Source organism: Paramormyrops kingsleyae, chromosome 16 (genome assembly GCF_048594095.1).
Source record: "Paramormyrops kingsleyae isolate MSU_618 chromosome 16, PKINGS_0.4, whole genome shotgun sequence".
Lineage (NCBI taxonomy): Eukaryota > Metazoa > Chordata > Actinopteri > Osteoglossiformes > Mormyridae > Paramormyrops > Paramormyrops kingsleyae.
The window spans coordinates 16,381,137-16,401,516 of record NC_132812.1 but is presented as its reverse complement, the minus strand read 5'-3'; the positions used below and the strand labels follow the sequence as shown (position 1 = coordinate 16,401,516).

General features: G+C 39.5%; 2 protein-coding genes across 3 annotated transcripts; both read left to right on the top strand.

Moving 5' to 3' along the window:
- The first annotated feature begins 1,486 nt into the window (after positions 1–1,486).
- On the top strand, positions 1,487–9,986 carry LOC111852707 (interferon-induced GTP-binding protein Mx3-like). Its single transcript, XM_023828923.2, has 14 exons — positions 1,487–1,834; positions 2,997–3,053; positions 3,310–3,528; positions 4,071–4,208; positions 4,526–4,680; positions 4,847–4,985; positions 5,453–5,651; positions 5,742–5,820; positions 5,923–6,045; positions 7,467–7,608; positions 8,273–8,431; positions 8,533–8,609; positions 8,750–8,974; positions 9,542–9,986. Exons 1-14 carry the CDS (start codon positions 1,813–1,815, stop codon positions 9,770–9,772), a joined length of 1,965 nt encoding a protein of 654 aa, XP_023684691.1. The 5' UTR covers positions 1,487–1,812; the 3' UTR covers positions 9,773–9,986.
- Positions 9,987–11,585: 1,599 nt separating this feature from the next.
- On the top strand, positions 11,586–19,010 carry LOC111852704 (sterile alpha motif domain-containing protein 3-like). Of its 2 annotated transcripts, XM_023828918.2 has the most exons (7): positions 11,586–11,695; positions 12,909–12,955; positions 13,158–13,226; positions 15,256–16,212; positions 16,299–16,457; positions 16,615–16,707; positions 18,272–19,010. In XM_023828918.2, the coding sequence occupies exons 4-7, from the start codon at positions 15,259–15,261 to the stop codon at positions 18,614–18,616; spliced, it is 1,551 nt and encodes a 516-aa protein (XP_023684686.1). In that variant the 5' UTR covers positions 11,586–11,695; positions 12,909–12,955; positions 13,158–13,226; positions 15,256–15,258; the 3' UTR covers positions 18,617–19,010. The 2 variants fall into 2 exon arrangements, with proteins under 2 accessions (XP_023684686.1, XP_023684687.1); XM_023828919.2 differs by lacking the exons at positions 12,909–12,955; positions 13,158–13,226.
- The last annotated feature ends 1,370 nt before the right edge of the window (positions 19,011–20,380 follow it).

Sequence of the window (20,380 nt, the reverse complement as noted above, 5' to 3'; positions counted from 1 at the left end):
GTTCTTCTTCAATAAAGTTTAAACATGTTACAATGCCATTTTATCTCATATATTTGGATTTTGGCTCGCTGATTTTGTTTGACCCAACAAACAATGAGATGGACTAAACTAAATGTCAGTTTCTAAGATGTATAGTAAACAAACCAAGAGTAAACCTGACTAAATAAGTGGGTATATTGATAATGAATGCACTAATAAATAAGAATAAATGCTTTTGAGGGAAAATACAATTTTGGAGAATAACTTTGTACAAAGCTTATTGGGATTTAGTCCTGCATAATTCAGGAATATTCTGCTGATATTTCATTTTGCAGTTTTTATTAGACCTTCAATAGACAAACGGTAGATATAAGTGATGTCAGTAAAACTGAGGTTCTTGCCCAACAGATTAGGAAGGTCCTCAATATCTGTTTGGACAGGACTGAGGTTGTTGTAGGTGATATAGTTATTTATGAACATCAACTCTACACCAAGTGAGACATGAATGAGGTAGCCAAATTGTCTGCACCTGGCAGACAGGTTTCCCTGATGTCAATGTACTTAGTTACTGAGTACCATTAACTGTTACCATAAAGTGGGTATTATCTCTTTCGAGGGTGTACTTTATTCGGAAAATCACCTGTTGAATTAACCTAACAAACAATAACTTATTGAACGAACTGAAGGAATAAATGCAGTGATCCTTATATAAATAAAAAAAAATTCAGAGGTACGATGTTGTTTATGAACGATACGTCCAGTAAGTGCTAGTTTGACATCGATCGAGTGAGCCAAAAACTGTCCATCATCAGTAGTTAAGCGTGAGCGCATGTCGTGCACACACCGTTTTCTTGTTTCGACAAAAGCGATGGTCTTTTGTTCTTTAATTCACGTAATGGCAACTTAACACATTTGTTTCATGCAACGGCGCACGAGGTACATTGAAAACCCTTCAGATTAAAAAAGACAGCACTTTATAGAAGTCCAGGATTGTGTGCAATTGGGTGGGGGCCAAAAGAATATTTTGTAAGGTGGCCCGGAATTTATAGGTAACGCCCCTGCATAGCAATTAAACTAATAATGGAGTTTATGCTTTTTGTAAGTTTTTCAAATATATATCTAACGCTAATAGTTTTAAGTTAACACCCGTAACCCATCATATTTTAAACAATTTCGTGCACGTTTCCAATTTATATTTATTATTTATATGCACGTAGATATACCGAGTGTTCATTATATGGTCAATAAGCGCCACCCGGTGGGTCATATTAGCAACTTCATTAGAGTGTTTTTTTTCATGCTTAAAAAGAATATTTTATTAAGAATATTTTTGTTTTTAAAAAGTTGGTTAAAATATTCGCTGTGTGCTATAACAGGGGAAGGTGAGTTCAGAATCGTCTGTTGATCTCATAAAAAACCACAGAAGAACCCTCAAAACAGGTGTTCTGTCGAAAAATTCTACCTATCGAGACGTGCTATCGAGCCTTTCTGCGCATGTGCAGTTCCACCGTTTTGGGATTAGGGTTAGCTTTTAGGGGTTAGGGTTAGGGTTAAGGTATGGGTTTTAGGGGTTTTGGGTAAGAGTTAGGGTTAGGGCTATCTATTAGCACTACGGTAGCATTTTTCGACAAGGCAGCATATATCGACAGAACACCGGCACATTTTCCTATAAACCTGCAATATCGAAACTGAGATGTCGCCATCGTACAGTATAGCTACAGAGAAACGAAACCTTCCTGATTTCACCGCGTCAGTTTCTGTTTTATTCAATCTGAGACCTCTATATCTTTCCAGCACACATTCTGGTTCCCTCAGTACTTCTTTGTCACAGACATGGAACTGGCATTACTTGAAGGTAGGCATATGTTTATTCAACGCATCCCACGGATAATAATACGATACTTTTATACTTTTATGATTAATGGCATTCTTATTTATGCAGAATTGCCTACCAATTCTTTAACTAACTACCTAAATAATAACCAAAATATGGCACAAGTGTTACACAGAAATCGCTTGCTTTAAAAATATTTATGTAATTTCAACAGTTGGTTGTAAATTATAACCGTGTATGAATATTAAGTTGTTTAATAACTTGTCTTAAGCCAAGTGGCATGACTAACACCCTAAATAAGCAGTACGAGGAGAGAGTGCACCCCTGTATTGATCTGAACGGTTCTAGGGTAGACACAATTAATCGTTTTTAAGAGGCACCGCGGTGGACGATTCTGAGTCGTTGGAGTGACAGTGCATGATCGAGTCATTTTTAGTTGATTTTTCGGATGCAGCTGGACATTAAAATTCTACAGTACAAAAGAACTTAATCGCAGCAACCTTTCATGTTTATACGTTAGGGAGGACTGGCAGACGTTGTCGCATGTACTGCAAACGAGAGCCGATCATGAGTCTGACACGAATACTCATCTGGCGGAGCTACTGTCTCATCTGGTGGACGAATGGCAGCTATCAGACAAAGACGTAGTGCTGGTGGCAAACTAATATGATCGTTGCCGCTCGAATAGGAAACAACGCACTGCACTACAAAAGGATTTACGAGAAGGGGTTACAGCACAAAGTGTACTGTACTGTTACGTTTTCCATGACAGTGTCACGCACGTACAGGCAGTGTCCCGTAACACCTGTTAAGTCACGAGACACTGCCTTTACGTGCGTGACACTGTCATGGAAAACGTAACAGTACAGTACATTTTGAGCTGTGACCGCTGCTGGGATTTACTTTGCGGAATACACCCGCCATCTGCTTATATTCATTGATGAAAAAATAGCCACTGAGGATGCAATGCATTGTGATGCAGTGTGGAATCCAGTTGTTGATTTGATAATCGTAATCCAATCAAATAGTGAGACCAGTGAAGATGCACGGCGCTAATCGACTCCCTACATGGAGCAGGATTTGATTGCTGTTGTTGGGGACCAGTGCTTTGGGGAGAGCTCTGCGCTGGGAGTTTGAGTCAATGTTATAATGAGAATGAGACCTTTATATCTTTTTTACACAGAATCCGGGTCACTTAGTTCTGCTTTGTCAGATGACCTGGAGCCGGGCGAACTTGAAGGTAGGATATGTCTATTTAAAGTGTCCCATAGGTTAACATGGCATTTTTAACAATGAGGAACATTTAAATGGTATTTTTATTAATGCAGAATACAAATGCTTAACTACCTACCTAAGTAATAATCAAAATACAGCACAAGCCGCTACATGGAAATTGGTGTCTTTCTTAAAATTTTAATTAATGATCCAATAATTAATTATCTGATTCCCACAGTTGATTGTACAGAATAACAGTATATGAAATTTACGTTGTTTAGAAACAGCAGCATCTCCTAAGCCATGTGGCGTGACTAACATCCTAAACGAGCACTATGAGGAGAAAGTGCGTCCCTGTATCGACCTGATCGACTCCCTGCGCTCACTGGGCGTGGAGCAGGATTTGGCTCTGCCAGCTATTGCTGTTATTGGGGACCAGAGCTCAGGGAAGAGCTCTGTGCTGGAGGCTCTGTCTGGAGTGGCACTGCCAAGGGGGAGCGGTAAGTGCCGTAACCCACAAGCCCTGATGGAATCTGTCTTTCTCACTCATGTGGGAAATCTGTGCAGTGTGGCATGTGCAAAAGTAAATTTGCAGACAGCTTCAGCTACTGAACAGAAGGTGCTTCAAGGGGTCATTAACACTGCCAAGAAACTCACTTTTTTTGCACTGGAAGTTGGGGATTCAAATTTTGTTGTATCTACAATGACAATAAAGATATATTCTATTCTATTCTATTCATAAGTATTTGTGCATCAGCTGAAGGCTGAACTGTACCATGTCTTACCTGCTTAATGAATGGCAAATAAAAAAGCTATTGAAGCGTTTTGATGTTTTGATGACTTGTCTGAGTCGGTTGTATCTTATTCGTATCAGAAGAGGAATTAACAAACAGCTTCCCTTATATTCTATTTAATATGAAGTTTACTTTAATTTGTTTTAGTGTTGTGGAAATTACTTATGCAAATTAATTTGAGGTTCCATGAAACTGGAGGAAACTGGAGTCTTTTGTTGAAGAGATATAGAATTATCTTTATTTGTCAGGAATTGTGACACGATGTCCTCTGGAACTGAAGATGAAGAAAATAAAAGCAGAGGATAATTGGTATGGTAAAATAAAATACAAATCAGAGGAAAAGGAAATTAAGGATCCCTCTGAAGTAGAGAGGTTTATTCGAAAAGGTAAGAGATCTCTTTATCTTCACTGTCAGTATGTTCCTTTGTGCATGCCAAATGAAAAGATATTCTCTTCAGTTTACTTTAGGCAATTGATAACTATCATATTGATTATACAATGATTAATCAATAATTATAAAATGATCTCTTGTTCATTCATCCAACCATCCAACCATTTATTCTGGTCTTGATTGCAGGAACACCTGTCATTAAAATAAAATAAATAAAAACTGAAGATTATAATTAAAAATAAATGTTAGTGTTGATGATCCATACTCAGGATTGTTTATTTAAATATATTTTATAACATCTGTATTGAACAGCCCAAGATGAGATTGCGGGTGTTGGTGTGGGTATCTCTCAAGAACTTATAAGTCTGGAGATCTCTTCCCCTGATGTTCCTGACCTCACGCTCATCGACTTGCCAGGAATTGCCAGAGTTGCTGTGAAGGGTCAACCTGAGAACATTGGGGAACAAGTGAGGTTCCTCTTCTCTGATAGAACTTTGAACCCTTGTCTAAGAATTTTAAAGTATCTTTTTAATGCCCTTTAATGTAAAGGTTTTGAACGAATCAAAGTCAGTGTGTCATACTGTATGTGTTCAGTGTAAGCATTGTATTGGGATGTGTGTGCTGTCGCTTTAGATCAAGTGCCTGATAAAGAAGTTCATCGCGAAGCAGGAGACAATAAATCTGGTTGTGGTGCCATGCAATGTTGACATAGCAACAACCGAAGCCTTAAAGATGGCGCAAGAAGTGGACCCTCATGGTGAACGGACTCTAGGTATGCTAATTGTATTTCCAGGGCTTCGGGGAATACATATGGTTTTAGCACTGGTCCACCACTGCCATCTCTGCCTCAGACACTTTGATATGTGAACAGATAACTCAAACATCCTTTGAGGGATATTTTTCAAACTTTGCATTGGCATTGTAGGGCTGAGGAACTAAAAATGATTACAATGATTACAAATTATCCTAAAATTGAGGCAGGGCCGCAAAGAGATAGCTGGCGAAAGGGCAGTTTTGACATTTGATACTCTTAAGATGATAACTCTAAAAGTTTTTGCAGGATCTTTTTCATACTTTGCAGAGACATTCTATGGGTGCCGACATATGTACAATGACTATGACAGCTGTTTTGCGACAGCAGCAAATTCAGTTACTTATCTGTACAATAACTACTGCAGCTTTTTCTAGATCTTACCTTGTCCCGTACTTGACCAGTTTGCATTTCTCCAATTTGGACAGGTATCCTGACAAAGCCAGATCTGGTGGACAAGGGCACAGAGGAGACAATTGTGCAAATCATCCTCAATGAGGTCATTCACCTTGCAAAGGGCTACATGGTTGTCAAGTGCAGGGGACAGAAGGATATTACAGACAGGGTGTCACTTACTGAAGCTCTTGACAAAGAAAAATTCTTTTTTGAAGGACACAGCCACTTCGGGTAATATTGTGTTTTTCTGTTATTTCAGATTTTTGTTTAAACCAAAAGCATTATAGATAAGTGCTTTGATATATTGTGATATTTCTATAGCGTCCTCTATAAGGAAGGCTATGCCAGCATTCCACATCTGGCTGAGAAGCTGACTCTGGAGCTTGTGCAACACATTGAGGTAAAGACACATAGCAATGAACTTGATGCTGCTGCAAGAGCCCCCACTGTCCAAGCCTGTTGAGGAACAATGCAAAGTAATTTCATCACTGTTTCTTTTTAGAAATCCCTGCCCCGACTGGAGGACCAAATCCAGAGAAAAATAGCTGACCTAGAAAAAGAGCTAGAAAGGTATGGAAGAGGATCCCCCACAGATGCAGCAGACAGGAGGATGTTTTTGATTGATGTGAGTGACAAATGACATTAACAGATCCACAAGACTGCAACCTTAACCTCAACCAAACAGTTGTGGTTTGGAGAAAGCTAATTTTGTCTTTACACCTTTAAGCCAAAAATTATGACCATGTTAAACAAATAATGTTGTTTTTCTTGTAAAAAAGGGTTTGCATCAAGGTCTGGGATATATGAGACAGTAATCTAACATTTGGTGCTTGTAGTTGATGTGTTGAATGCAGAAGAAAAGGACAGGGGTGAGAACTTGAATGACGCTGACATGGGCCAAATCGTTACGGCTAGATGACTGGGTCAGAGCATCTTCCGAAATGGCAAGGCTTATGAGGTGCTCATGGTCAGCCGTGGTGAGTACCGCCTGAGACCAGTCTGAGGAGGGAATAACCACACTTCACCGACTGGGTGTTGTGTAGCCGAGAGTTGTAGATGCAAGATATGAACGAAAGCTATTCCGTCTGGTCACATCCAAATCACATATAGTTTTAATGATGGTGACAGGAGTAATGTGTCACGACACGTAGAGTATTGAGCTCTGCTGTGCATAGGGCTACATAGCTGTAGGCCAGTCAGAGTGCCCATTCTTATCCCTGTCAACTGTCAGAAGCACCTATAAAGGGCATGAAAGCATCAGAACTGGACCTTGGTAGAATAGAAGAAGGTCTCCTGGTCCAATGAATCCTGTTTTCAGTTGCATCATGTGGACGGGAGGGTACATGTCAAGCGTCTCTAGGAAGCATTTTACCGACAAGCCGATCCACAGCTACGCAGCCCCATATGCAGTAGAGCTCAATGCACTGTGTATGCACGACACATTACTTCCATGTCCATCGTTAAAATTATCTGTGGTTTGTACCACAGTAGAACTTGCTATGTAGCAGGCAGGATAGCCTTCATTCACATCACAGAGTGACGAGTTTGGCTGCCCCTCCTCCTTACAGCACATTTCCCTCCTCAGACCTCTTTCAGTGGGTGCTCACCATGGCCGACCATGAGCTCTCCTCAAGCCTTTCTGTTTCGGAGATGCCCTGATCCAGTCACCTGGCCATAACAATTTCACCCTTATCAAAGTCACTCAGATCTTTGCTCTTGCCAATTTCTTTTGGATTCAACATGTCAACCATAAGTAGGCGAATGTTGGGTACCATCTAATATATCCCAGACCTTGACATGCACTGATAGTCAACGTTTTTTCACGTCGTGGGGGTGGTCATAATGTTTTAGCTCATCTGTGTATATTTTAATTTGAATTTGTTATTTAACTGATTTTAGAGTTTCACTAAATAGAATTAAAGTACAATTTTCAGCTTTTTAATGAATGACATGGTCTGCAAATTGTTTTACATTTGAAAGATCATATATTTTGAGAGCAAACATCAGTGCTCATGATAACATTGATTCCACTCCAAAAACAAACAGAAAGTGACCGAATTCACACAAGCCACTTTGAACCTGGCCACAGGTGAAGAGCTGAAGCATGGAAATAAGGCTAGTCTCCTATCTGTACTGAGAGTTCAGTTTGAGAAGTGGAAAAAAGTCCTCGATGAATCTGGGTTAAAATGTGAGTATCAAATGGACTATTAGCATAATGATCCTCTTCACTAGACATTTAGTTCAAGGATCCAATGATCCTTCAATATGCAACATAGTCAAAACAGAGTTATTTATAATACACATTTTTTGTGCACGCACACACACAGACACACACACACAGCGCACACTGATACACCACGTTGCCACGCCCACCACACGGCGAATCACCTCAGTGATGAGAACCTGAATGCAGCCGTGCAGTGGGTGATACCTCAGCACCACACTAGTGCAAATGGACCAGTGTGAGTTTTTTCCAGTGGCTGGAGTGCCAATCCTGCCACCAACCCCTAAAACTTTCCCTGTAAGTTGGAGGACCTCCTTACAGGGCTGGATGTAGGGTAACATCATATTCAGGATGAAGCAATTACAGGTTAAGGGCCTTGCTCAAGGGCCCAACAGAGTAGAATCTCTCCTGGCATTCATGGGATTCAAACTGGCAACCTTCCGATTGCCGGCACAGGCTACGGATCTGTGAGGATGTACGATTGCTGGCGATAGGCAGAGATCCCAAGCCTCAGACCCACCACTCCACCACATGTCCACCAGTACTTAGTGTTGATAGCAAGCAAATAAATTACATAATTATACTATAGTCAGTACATGAATAAATTACTTTTCCATTTTTCCAACAGTCAACCAGAAGATTGAGAGTGAATCATCTGAGTATGAAAAGAAGTATAGGGGCAGAGAACTTCCTGGCTTTGTCAACTACAAGACATTTGAGATGATAATGAAAGAGCAGATCAGCCAGCTGGAGGAGCCTGCTGTAAAGAAGCTCAAAGAAATTTCAGGTGAAATACAGAGAAAAAGACTCATATTAAGACTTCATATTCTATAAAACATTTGTAGCAATGGGATATTAAATTAACATAATATTTATTCTGTGCTACAGATATAGTGAGGAGAGCATTTATACAACTTTCACAAGAGAGCTTGATTGGATACCCAAACCTCCAGAAAACCGCCAAGGTATACTTACATAAGTCTGTCATCTATTTAAGCAACTCCAGAATACTAGAATGCTGAATGACAGAATCATCAAATGCGGAATCACTGTGTGGTTCAAAAACGCTATTGCCATAATAGAAATGATCTCTATTTCCATGCAGACTAAAATTGAAGTCATAAAGCAGAGCAAAGACACTGCTGCAGAGTCTATATTGAGGACTCAGTTCAAAATGGAGATGGTAGTGTACACCCAGGACAGCACTTATGGTCACAGCCTGAAGAAAATGAAGGGGGAGGATGGGGTGGGTTTTGGGTTTAAAAGCCAGACTTTTAGCGAACGTACTACATTACAGGAGATGGCCATGCACATCAAGTCATACTATCAGGTAAGTCCCTTCCCAGTAAGCATTGCGGTGATTTTATAAATGCATTTATATTTGTGTTACTGCCTTTTTGTACAATGAAAATTGTATTGGCCATAACTGGTCCAACATTTTGCTTAGAATTATTATCCCCCCCAGCAGCAGTATGGAGTTTGTCCTGAGATTCAGGTTTCAGTTCCCCTTATGCTACATAGTACATCTGTATGAAGGAGGCCTGGTGAATGAAACATGGGGGTAGAAGATACATGCAGTCTGACGACAGAGTACTTTCTCTCAGCCTCAGCACTAATGTTTGCCATTTTAAGATGTTACCCCTCAGATTTAATTCTATACAGTTTGATTCTATACAGCTGATTTGCTAAAATGTATGGAATGCAATAAGGAAATATTTGTGTTTGTACAAGCACTCGTTTCAGTCTCCGAAGGAATGAAAGAATACTGTTCAAATCTTAGCCTTCATCTTTAGGTTTAAATATCTGCAAGTGCATTAATGTCTTGTTTAGATAGAGAGCTTTGGGTATGAGTGTCTGTTGAATAAATATGAATAATATTAACTGAACTTCCTTCCAGGTTGCCAGCCAACGCCTGGCTGACCAGATCCCACTAGTTGTACGCTATGAGATTCTGCAGGAGGCAGCTAGGCAGCTGCAGCGGGAGATGATTGAGCTGCTGCAAAACAAGGACAATGTGGATGACCTCCTGAAGGAGGACTACGACATTGGCACCAAGAGGAAGAACCTGATCTTCAGGCTCAGCCGCCTGAAGGAAGCACAGCGCCATCTGCTGTTCTTTAGTCTGTAGGTCACTCTTAGTGGAGGTACCTCATCATGATAGGTTTCATTATTTGTACATTAAGATTTATTATTTGTACATCAAGTTTATTATTGGAAGCTCAAATATTATATAAGGTTAGACTATAGTAATTCCGGTGGTTTATGTAGAGATGGTAGGATCACACGTCTGTAAACCTATCATACTGATGGAAAACAAATAATAAATTGCAGGTGTGGTTTTATTTGTGTTGAGAGATTTTTGGGAGTGAAATGTTCTTCAGTGCATGCATTTAATTTAAATTGCAGTATTTTGGTATTGATTTTAAGTCAGAGCTAATGTGCTTTCTTTTGTTATGGTGTCAATATCTCCCACTAAATACTGTTAATTACTTAATGTGTTACTATACACAGATGTTGATGTTTATAAAAATATACAATAATGGTGTAAAAACATTAGATAATACTTAGGCATTACAGAAGAAAGAGGGATTCTTTTTCCCAAATGTGACCAGTAGAGGGCACTCACAGACCTACATAAAAAGAACCACAATTAAGTTATGCACCGTATCTCAGTATGAGTATGGAGTGCAACAGGAGAAAGAGCTTCAGAATGAGCAGCATGGATCTCATATGTGACCTGTCAATACTGAAATTAAGGGAGTGGGCGTGTGAAATAACTGGTGTGGCTTAGTATGTGTGTTTTTTTTAATGACAATGGAATCCTGTTTATAGTGTACTCTATACACTTGAGCCCTGTGTTGCTTGGGCTAGACTGTAACCCGCCCTTGACCCAGATCAGGAAAGGGGTTAGATCTATGGATGGACATCTTATATTATATGACTGTATAGTGTACATGTCATATGATTTACGATTTAAATTCTCACTCTATAAATAGGGTTATGACTAAATAAACAAGGGATTTGAATGATTGTTTTTGCTCAAGTTTTGAAAAAATACGAATTATTAACATGTTAAAAACAATGGGCGCTCTTGTTATGGGTCTACAGCTTTTGAATCTTAAATATAAAGAGAACAGGCATGCAAAACGTCAGAGGAGGAGACGCGAGCACACAGCCGGAGTCTGGGCTGCTGGGAACTGACGCATAAGATCAACAGAACCTCATACCGACGAAACCGGCTAAACTGGTTAAACAAAACTGCTACTTAATATATATGCTCTACCTGTTAATCAAGAAATTTGCGCTGTACTGGAGACAAGCAACGCACACACAAGGAAAGCCAACTTACACAGTAATCACACACACACCACGGTAAAACACTATTCAGCACTGGTACCACAATGCGACAAAACGTACCAAAATCAACAAATACACATATTACAGCATGTGTGTTTTCATGGTAAACCGAATTCTAAAGTATCTGGCAGAAAACACGTCAATTATCCTTAAAGAATCATTATGCCGCCGTTGCCAACTCTCACTCATCTGGCGTGACGCAAGAAAATCTCACGTCAAATCTATATTATTCCATTATAAACCTAAAATTACCCATATCCAAAGCGTTGAAGTACATAGCAAACCCTCCACACTATTTACAAGGTAATAAACTCTCACATACATTTAGGCTAAATGTGTTGTAGACGAACTGAAAATCTCACTCCAGCCAGCTGACCAAAGGTGGTAACATTATTATGCATTAATCCTGTTATGCATTCATTTAATCTACTATTGCTCAACAAATAAAGAACGAATGAAATAAATAATAGACACATATCTGTCAGGTAGTGTAATTCCCTTTGCGCAAGGAAAGGAAATACTCTGAAGGCGGGAGCATAGCTATAATGAGCTGGCCAGAAACGAAACCTAGGCTGATTCTGATTCCGCTGGCTTTCCGTTCCCTTGAGTGAGAACCCTTCACATCTTATGTGCGTATACTCAGCCACACTCTACCCAGCTCTGTCACTCCACATGGAACCGGGAGAATTTGAAGGTAGGCCTACATTTAATCAATGCCTCGATACCTTCTAAAGATGTTTTTGATTTTTTAAAAATGATTCTTTTATTGTTATTCTGAAGGGCAATTAAATTGCATTTTTTGTGCAGAATGCATAAAAATGTCATTGACAATTTATTAACGGTATAAATCATATACACAAGTAATGCTCAATTAAGTAACTCATGACCCATGATTTAATGCATGAATTAATATAAGATGTATCATGAATTCCTGTTGCTCACCATGAATTAATGATAAAGTCACTGCGGTTTTATGTGATTACACTTATACTAGGTTATCAGTAAAGGTACGTTAACAATTACTTCGTACATTAATTGATATGCTACAGCTGATTGAACATGATGAATGCATATGAAAATGATGTCGTCTTGAAACAGAAGCACCTCCTAAGGCAAACAGCATGGTTAACACCCCAAATGAACACTATATGATGAGACCGTGCTCCCCTTTATTTATGAGCGACTCCCTGAGTTCACTGCCTATGGAGCAGGATTTGGCTCTGCCAGCTATTGCTTTTATTACACTGTAAATAGTAATAGTTATCTCAGATGAAACACATTTGTTGATTTTACTTAAGCTGAAGTTTTTGCCATTTTTACTAGACTTTTTTCTAGTTGCTGTTACTTCCATGCGGAAAAAAAACCCAGATGACTCATTATTTTACTGCAGGGCTAATTTAATTTAACTGCTGGTTTTCCAGCCTTCCTTTACCTGTGAGCCAAGTGTGCAGCCTCTGACCAATCAGAGTCAGTCATTATTAAACTAACTACCTGGGATTTCTGAAAACAAGGCTGGGATGTGGAATTGAGGGCCAGATTTGAATAGGGGGGTTTAGAGTAAAGTTCACGTTAAATAATCATGTATAGGGGGGTTTCAACAGTATTGCGCAATTGCCTCGCACCTGCATGTTAGTGCATTGTCAGTCATGGTCAAGGGCTTAACTTTGTATTGAACATTGGAGGGGCTGAGGTCCCAGTCCATTCATCATGACAATATGATTATTTGGAGGGGGGTTGTATTGGCCGGTTATCTTATTTTCATTATGTAATGATAACGTTGCTCTGTGCTGTACTTTTAACATTATTGCTGTGCCTGACTGTTATTGCATCAGATCTGGTTTGATTGCTCATAGGCCTAAGTGCATGTGTTTTCTGATCAATTTATTTTATCTTTATATGTGCAACAGAACGCCCAACCTTTAGGTGACAGAAGAGCACAGATGGTATTAACAAGGTACCGCACACCAAGTGGGACACTAAGCACCAACCTGGCAGTTGACAGCCTTTGCTTGGTGTGGATGGTAGTGTGACATGACTTTCCACCTTCTGCGAGAAACCGGAAGGCATTTACCACACAGCCGTAACTGGCTTTTAAGCTAATTAAATTATAATATTAGAAGTGAAACAAAGTTTTTTTTTTTTGGTTGGCCTGGAAGTGTTACAGTGGAAACTGCCAGAAGACTTTTCACTGACCAGCTGCTTTGCCATCATCAGCCTCAGTACAGGTAAGATGCCAGCCACCTAGAGTGTGCAGGACATGTCAGTTTACTGTATTATGGGGCAGGACAGAAGGAGACACTGCTCAGCCGAAGGAGTAATAACCTTGAAGGTCATGTTTCCCAATAACAAGTTACAGTGGAGTACTTCACTTGCATTTAGATTGATTCCAGTGATTTTTGACCTAAAAACATTTTTTTTGTTGAGCAACAGGGATATTTTGAATAATCTGCTGGCAGGAGTGAGGACTTTATCACAGGGGAACCACTCATTCAGAGACGATTCCCATTTCAAAGAAAACATTCTTCTAAATTTTGACAAATTTAGGATTGTTCATGGACTGTACAAAGATGCATTTGAGGTTGCTAACCCATCGTGAACAGAGAAAGAACAAACTGTGCTGTATATTGGGTTTTTGCAAATCTTGACTCCAAGTACCTGTCAACCCTTCATTCATTCATCTGACACTTTTACGTAAAGTTAAAGCTGTAAAAGAACATGGCTATGTTTAAGTTCGTCATCCTCTCTGTCAACATCTTGCACCTTTTGAGGTGTATATTTAATAACTAGGAGAAACTGTTAAAGGCACTGTGGCTGTACACAACTTGGGGACTCAATCTTTGGCTGGATTCCAAGAGAGCTTTGTTGCAGATCATTTTTCTCAGTTTTGCATGTGTAAGCGAGAAGATGCACAGGACATGGCTCAGGTTCAGGTTACTTTATTTGTACCCATAAGTAGATTTGGGACGCAGTCCTGAGTCATACATCCTACATACACACTTCAAAACAGGAACAACTGACAACAAAACAGATTTAAAAAAAGGCTATGATCTATTTATATGAGTGATGGCTGCTGGAACAAAGCTGTCTTTAAATCTTTTTGTTCTACATTTTGGGACCATTAACCTGAAAACTGAAACTCACTGTGCAGAGGGTGTGAAACGTGAAGGAGAACTGAACCTGCCGGCCGCTGTAACTGTCTGGTGTACAGGGATGCTGGATTCAGCTGTGACTCACCAATCAGCCTGTTAGACCATTTCACAGTCTGACTGAGTGAGCTTCTGTTCTTTACAGATAAATGTCCAAACCAGGACACCAGGGAGAAGGATAAAATAGATTCATGATAAAATGAAATCATCATAGTCTTATCAATGTGGAAAGAGAAGGCCTTCTTAGACATGAGAGTCTCTGGAGTCCTTTTTTGCACAGAACTTCACAGTTTGCTTCAAATTTTACTTTTGAATCAATTACTGTTCCAAGATATTTATAGGATTGAACACATTCCATCATCTGACCCTTAATGGAAGTGCATGGCAGTGGTGGAGGAAGTACTGAAGCTTACTACTTAAGTAAAAGTACAAATATCCTGCAAAATATGTACTCAAGTAAAAGTAGAAGTGCTACATCAACAATCTTACTTAAGTGAAAGTACTAAGTACTAAGTTACTTTTAAATTTACTTTAAAGTATTTTTTTAAGTAAAAGCACTTACACAATGGTTTGTCTCAACATCTGGGGTGTGCCTTTTTGTAAAAGAATAGTAGATATACTGTCCATTTAGATTCTTCAGCATTTTTTAAGCCTAATCTGCTAGTCGTTAAAATGAAGTCAGTAATGGAAACATCTTTTCCTGAAAATGTTGAAGCTTGGCTTTACCAGCAAAATGTCAAGCAAAGCAGTGTATTGATTGCATCTTCTGCATGTGTTCATGGTGTTACATAGAGCGCAGATATGATAATTTCTGGTGGGTGTTGCTTAGGGCTCCCAGAGTTCAGGCTAAACACACATTATAGTAATCAATAGAGAAGTCTTCTGTGTCTGCAGTCTTGTGACGTCATGGTACCATGAGCATTTATGTCCTTATGAGGTGTGTTTACGTAGACCTGGGTCTTTCACAGTCACTAGGTTGTGTGAGCTAAATGGTGTTTTCCCCTTATCCTTCTATAAAGTGAAAGGCAAAGTGTTTGTTACCCTGAAGTGTTGCATATTACAGTGAGTAGGTGCTAAACCAATTCATATTTATTGTTTTTTTTTTTAGGACATGGAACACTTTACAGTGAGATTCATAATAAATGAACAGAATATACGAAAAATATCACTGGATAAAAAACCAGACACACTTGAGGAACTGAAGATAATACTCAGAGATAAATTCAATTTGGAACATGGTTTCAATTTAATGTATGAAGATCCAGAGTTCAATAATGCGCTCTGCAACCTGGATGACATAGCAGATTTACCAGCAAGAAGAGCTACATTGAAACTCATTTCATTATTACCCGTGGCATCTAGCACTCCTTCCTCCACTCCTAGCTTGTCTGATGATACAGAGATTCTGTCTTCACCCGCTCCAACCAGAAGAGAGAAATGGCCAGAGTTTTTCGACATCCCAAACTTTTCTGCGGATGTGGAATACAGATTGAGACAAGCAAACCTTGCCTTCAGAAGAGACAAGATACACACCAATATAACAAGGGACATGAAGCACAAAATATTGGAAAAGCTAGCTGAACAGATGTACAAATTTGATGCCTACCCAGATGAGGAGCGGATCCATTCTGTGGCATTAGCACTTATAAGCAAGTACCCCTGCCTCACAGAGCCAGGCTCACCAAATGGATGCTCTGGTTGGAAACACAGTTTAAAATTTAAAATGGGGAACTACCGCACTAAAATGAGAAGAGCAGGGTGTGTAGATGTTTGTATAAATGGCGGCAAACAACGTGTTCCAGGAATACCATCAAAATGCTTCAGAAGGCCAAAGAGGTTTGAGGTGAATTATTTACCAGGTCTCCCAGATGGGCAGAATGAAAATAGCCTCGAGGCTGAGAGGAAGGTCCTGGTTGAAGAAATGAGAAAAAAGAACCGTAGCGCAACTGCCATTGCATCAAAGATGGAGCAGACCTTCCCACTGCGTAGACGGGAGATTGTGGAGACGGCACCCCCAGTGCAGACAGTGATGGAGCGGTGGCCAGCTCTTTTTACAGAAAAACAAGTAAGCAGGGGACGTTTATATACCTGTTCATTGTTATTTGCCTGTCAATTGCACATTGATGGTGTTTTATGCCTTCATTTTTGTAGGTATATGCAGAGTTTAACAGGATAGCCACCACACACCTGCGAAGTGACTTTTTTGATGCCTTGGACCGATATACACCACGCCTGATCACAGTCTTCAAGTCTAAGAGAGGAAATGTTGGCCAGACATTGACTGAGTTACTGAAGAAAATTAATGATGGAGTTAGTCAATTTTAGTTTTGTTTTATGTTATATTTATGGGGAAAGTTTACCTAAACAGTCCTCAACTGTCAAACTAACAATTGTCAACATGTTTGCTTTCCAGGGCTATAATGTAAGTGTTGCTATTTCTTGATCTTAAATTGTTCTTATTCCTTAGAAGCCAGATGTGACAGCAATGAGGTCCCTTGTTCTGAAAGGCCTCCCTGTTCTACTTGGTGATGAACCTGATGACTTTTACAAGACCTGCTTTGTAAGTTTTGATGTAATCGAATCCCTGCTTAAGAGTAAGTTTGCAGTTGTGAATCTATACAGTTACAATGAAAAGGATCAATATTGGGGAAAAAGTGGTAAAACTAATTTTCCTATGCAAAAAAATTCAGGTTAAAACATGAAATTAAAGTACAGACCATTAGTGTTTATTTCAGTTTAAGGTTTTTATCGCGACCATGATGGAAGAAGGATGATGTTTCAGGTCCAGAAAGTAAAAATCATGACCAAGATTTTGTTTCAACCAACCAGTTGAGTAGGCTACTCTGACTCCTCATACTCAACTGGTTGGTTGAAGCAAAATCTTGGTCTGGATTTTTACTTTCTGGACCTGGAATGTCCACCTCTGTTAAAGACAACATTAGATAAAACGCAATCAGTGCTCAAGTAACAGCAGTTTACACATTTAGTTTCAAGCTCTGGTGATTGACTTCACATTGGTTTGTCGCTGACAAACGTGTTCCTAAACAAAGCATGACTATCTAGACTTCCGTGTAACACACAGGACAATAATCACAACAACCTTTGTGGTTTACATTTATTGTGGATAGAAACGGCAACAGCTCAGTGAATGTGACATAATGGTGGCCAAACAGCATAGGGTCATTGGCAGCACCATGAGCCGTGGGCAAGGTTGCCAACAGTGTCTGCAGTGAGGCAAACATTGATTGGTCACTGGCCAAATGGAAAAAGTGCACAGGAATGCTCTGCATTCTCAGATATTAGTTGGCAATAGGTACTGTGTAGTTACATTAGTGAAACCCAGAGACAAAAAGGGAAAGACAAACTTGCACTTTTCCAACATCCAATGCAAGTAAAATCAAGTAAAAGTTTTTTCATTGCGCAAAACCAACTGTCTCGCCATGATTATTAAACTGGAAACAGTCTATTTTCACTAGATGTTTACCTGTTTGGAGGGTGTGAGGGTGAAACTATGTAATTGTGATGCATAAGGCAATGAGAAGTATGAATGGCTTGCGAAGCGGATGGAGCATCAGAGACAGCCGCGTCTGCAGTAGCTATAAATCATCCCATAGACCTACAATCCCCATTCAGTCAAGTGCTATGTCATGCTCTCTTTAAATCAGTAGGTGGTAACAATAGGGTGACCAGATAATCCATATCAGGGAGGACACTCTGAGCTAGGACAGGATTTGTTAACTACCATTTCAATTAAAAGGACCTGGATTTCACTTGAGCACTGAGTTCTTACTGTGTGCTAATTGGTCAGTCTCCTATAATCGTGCATGTGTCACTAGAAGAAGAGCTGAACTAATTAGCTGAGCACAGGAGCCTTTCAGTTTGAAATTAGTTTGTAAAACCCGAAGTAGCTCAAAGTGTCCTCCCTGACATGGATTATCTGGTTACCCTAGGTAACAAGGAATGAGGCAGAATGTGACACAAAAAGTATACCAGGGAAGACCCTTTTGTTTACATCAAAATGGTGGCCAACTTGGCTGGATCACTTGTTTACCGTGTCCAGTGTTTTCATGTTTAGGTGAAACATAATATTATATTGGTGGTGTTCTCTATTTCTTCCAATGCAGGATTCTGAGAATGAAGAGGCCTTCACACAGATGTCTGTCGGGGTGCTGACTTCAATCAGAGAAGATACGCCTCAGTGCTCTCCTAATCAGCTCCACTTTGATGCAGCCTCGACTGCAATCGTCATTGAGGGAAGGATTGTAATGCGTGATCTCCTCAACCTTCCACAAGCACTTTGTCTCCTGTTTGGGTTGTTGTATTCCTTGCACTTAGAGTATCCTAAGTCCATGAAAAATACTTTCAGCTTCATTCAGAAGGTAATGCTTGGCTTGGGAGAGAACAAGCTTTCACCGAAACTGCAAACACTAAAAAATCTCTTGTTATGGCCACCTGATTTACAAATGTAACACAAATCCTGATTCTGTTTTCATTGTGGCATACCAGGGATGTACAAGTAGTTCTGTAATTCAAAATGTGTCATTAATGATTTGTTTAAATGGTTTCAAACTATGTGCAATGTCTGACTATGCATTTTGATATCTTGTGTTTTTTTTTGATACCATGAGGAAGACATTGGTTATTTTCATGTGACGGCAATATGTGACAAAAGTAACCAAAGGACAGGTTTTATTTGGTGCCAAGAAGAACATACTGAAGACAAAAACTGAAATTGGATAAATAATTTCAGGGAAAGTGGAAATTCGAAGTACATTATATTGCTCATCTTTTTTTACTTTTTTGTTTTTTTTCTATTAAATTGGGTGCCATGCAGTTGGATGCAAACTGGTAGGGGGAAAATAAACTGAGTTATATGCAACTGCCTCACTGTTTTGATGCTTGGTTTCGGCTGAAAAGATTTTGGAATATGAAATCAGTTTTGTATGTAGCACTGAAATCAGAAAAGTTTACTTGGTTTACATGGTTTTACCAAGTATATTTGATTTCCAGTTCGAGTAACTTGAAACTAGAACTAGAAAGTCTGAGTAATAGTTATTACTACTTTAGTTACTCCAGCTTGAACAAATATGTGGTTTGAAATACATTTGCAGTTTACTTCAAAATGATGTTAACTTGGAATAGTAATTCTGAGTTGCCCATACTAAAGCTAGATATGTAAATTGCAGGGACTTATTTGAGCTACTTGAACTCAAGTGGAGGTATAGTAAACTGGTCATTATAATGAGCACATCAAAATCCACTTAAGATTTTTAAAGGCAATTGGTTTGCATGCTTTTTTTTTTTTTTTTAAAGTAAAATCAATTAATAGTATTTTATAGGGGACCAGAGCTCAGGGAAGAGGCTCTGTCTGGAGTGGCGCTGCCAAGGGGGAGCGGTAAGTGCCGTGACCCACAAGCCCAAACAGAAATATGTGTTTCTCACACGTGGGAAATCTGTGCAGTGTGGCATAAGGAGAAGTAAACTGAGTACAGCAGCATGTTGTGTATGAAGAGCATTTTTATAACACAAACTTCACGGTCCAACAAATCAGTCGCACAAATGGCACAACCTGGGTGGCTGCCAGTGCCGCCCTCACCGAAATCTGCCAGTGCCGACCCGCCACAGTCTTAGATATGCACTCATTTATACGTAGATAAATCAAAAAGAATTGCACTCCACTGTTTGACAAACCCATTCTTTCTCAACTCCTATATGACATCAGATATTAATTCTCCAAGTATAGATGCTGTCTATGCCTTAATGCCTGTTCATCACAACTGAATTTCCATGTATTGTTCGGCTTTTTTCATGTCATAGGATTTTAATCAGCCTTAACTATTATAAATATTTCATAACTCATGAAATTTGACTTGTGAAAACTTTCACAAATAAGTATGAGTTGCTGAAGGGTACATGAAGGTGTGAAAGTTTTGTTTTGGTCAGTCAGAGGTCATCTCGGTCATTTTTAGGGCCTTTGCACCTAGATTGAGACCTTGATCTGCCATAAATACTACTGTACTTTAATCAGTCATAACTCTTAAAATATGACTTGTGAAAGCTTTCACAAAGCAATGTCAGTGTCTCAAGGGTATATGAAGGTGTGAAAGGTCCTTGTTTGACCATCACAAATTCATCTTGCTCAGTTTAAATCAGTTTAAATGCATGTAGGATGAATGGAATTATTAAAATGTGTGTATTTGGGCTATATTATATTGGTCCACCTTAAGACCTAT

Bases quoted from the DNA above. Each gene is read 5' to 3' on its own strand.
- LOC111852707 (XM_023828923.2), top strand. From the start codon at position 1,813: ATGGAACTGGCATTACTTGAAG. The intron at 3,054-3,309 runs GTAGGATATGTC...TACGTTGTTTAG, and splicing joins GGAGCCGGGCGAACTTGAAG to AAACAGCAGCATCTCCTAAG. The intron at 8,432-8,532 runs GTGAAATACAGA...TCTGTGCTACAG, and splicing joins GAAGCTCAAAGAAATTTCAG to ATATAGTGAGGAGAGCATTT.
- LOC111852704 (XM_023828919.2), top strand. From the start codon at position 15,259: ATGGAACACTTTACAGTGAGATTCATAATAAATGAACAGAATATACGA. The intron at 16,213-16,298 runs GTAAGCAGGGGA...TCATTTTTGTAG, and splicing joins CTCTTTTTACAGAAAAACAA to GTATATGCAGAGTTTAACAG. The intron at 16,708-18,271 runs GTAAGTTTTGAT...CTTCCAATGCAG, and splicing joins ACTTTTACAAGACCTGCTTT to GATTCTGAGAATGAAGAGGC.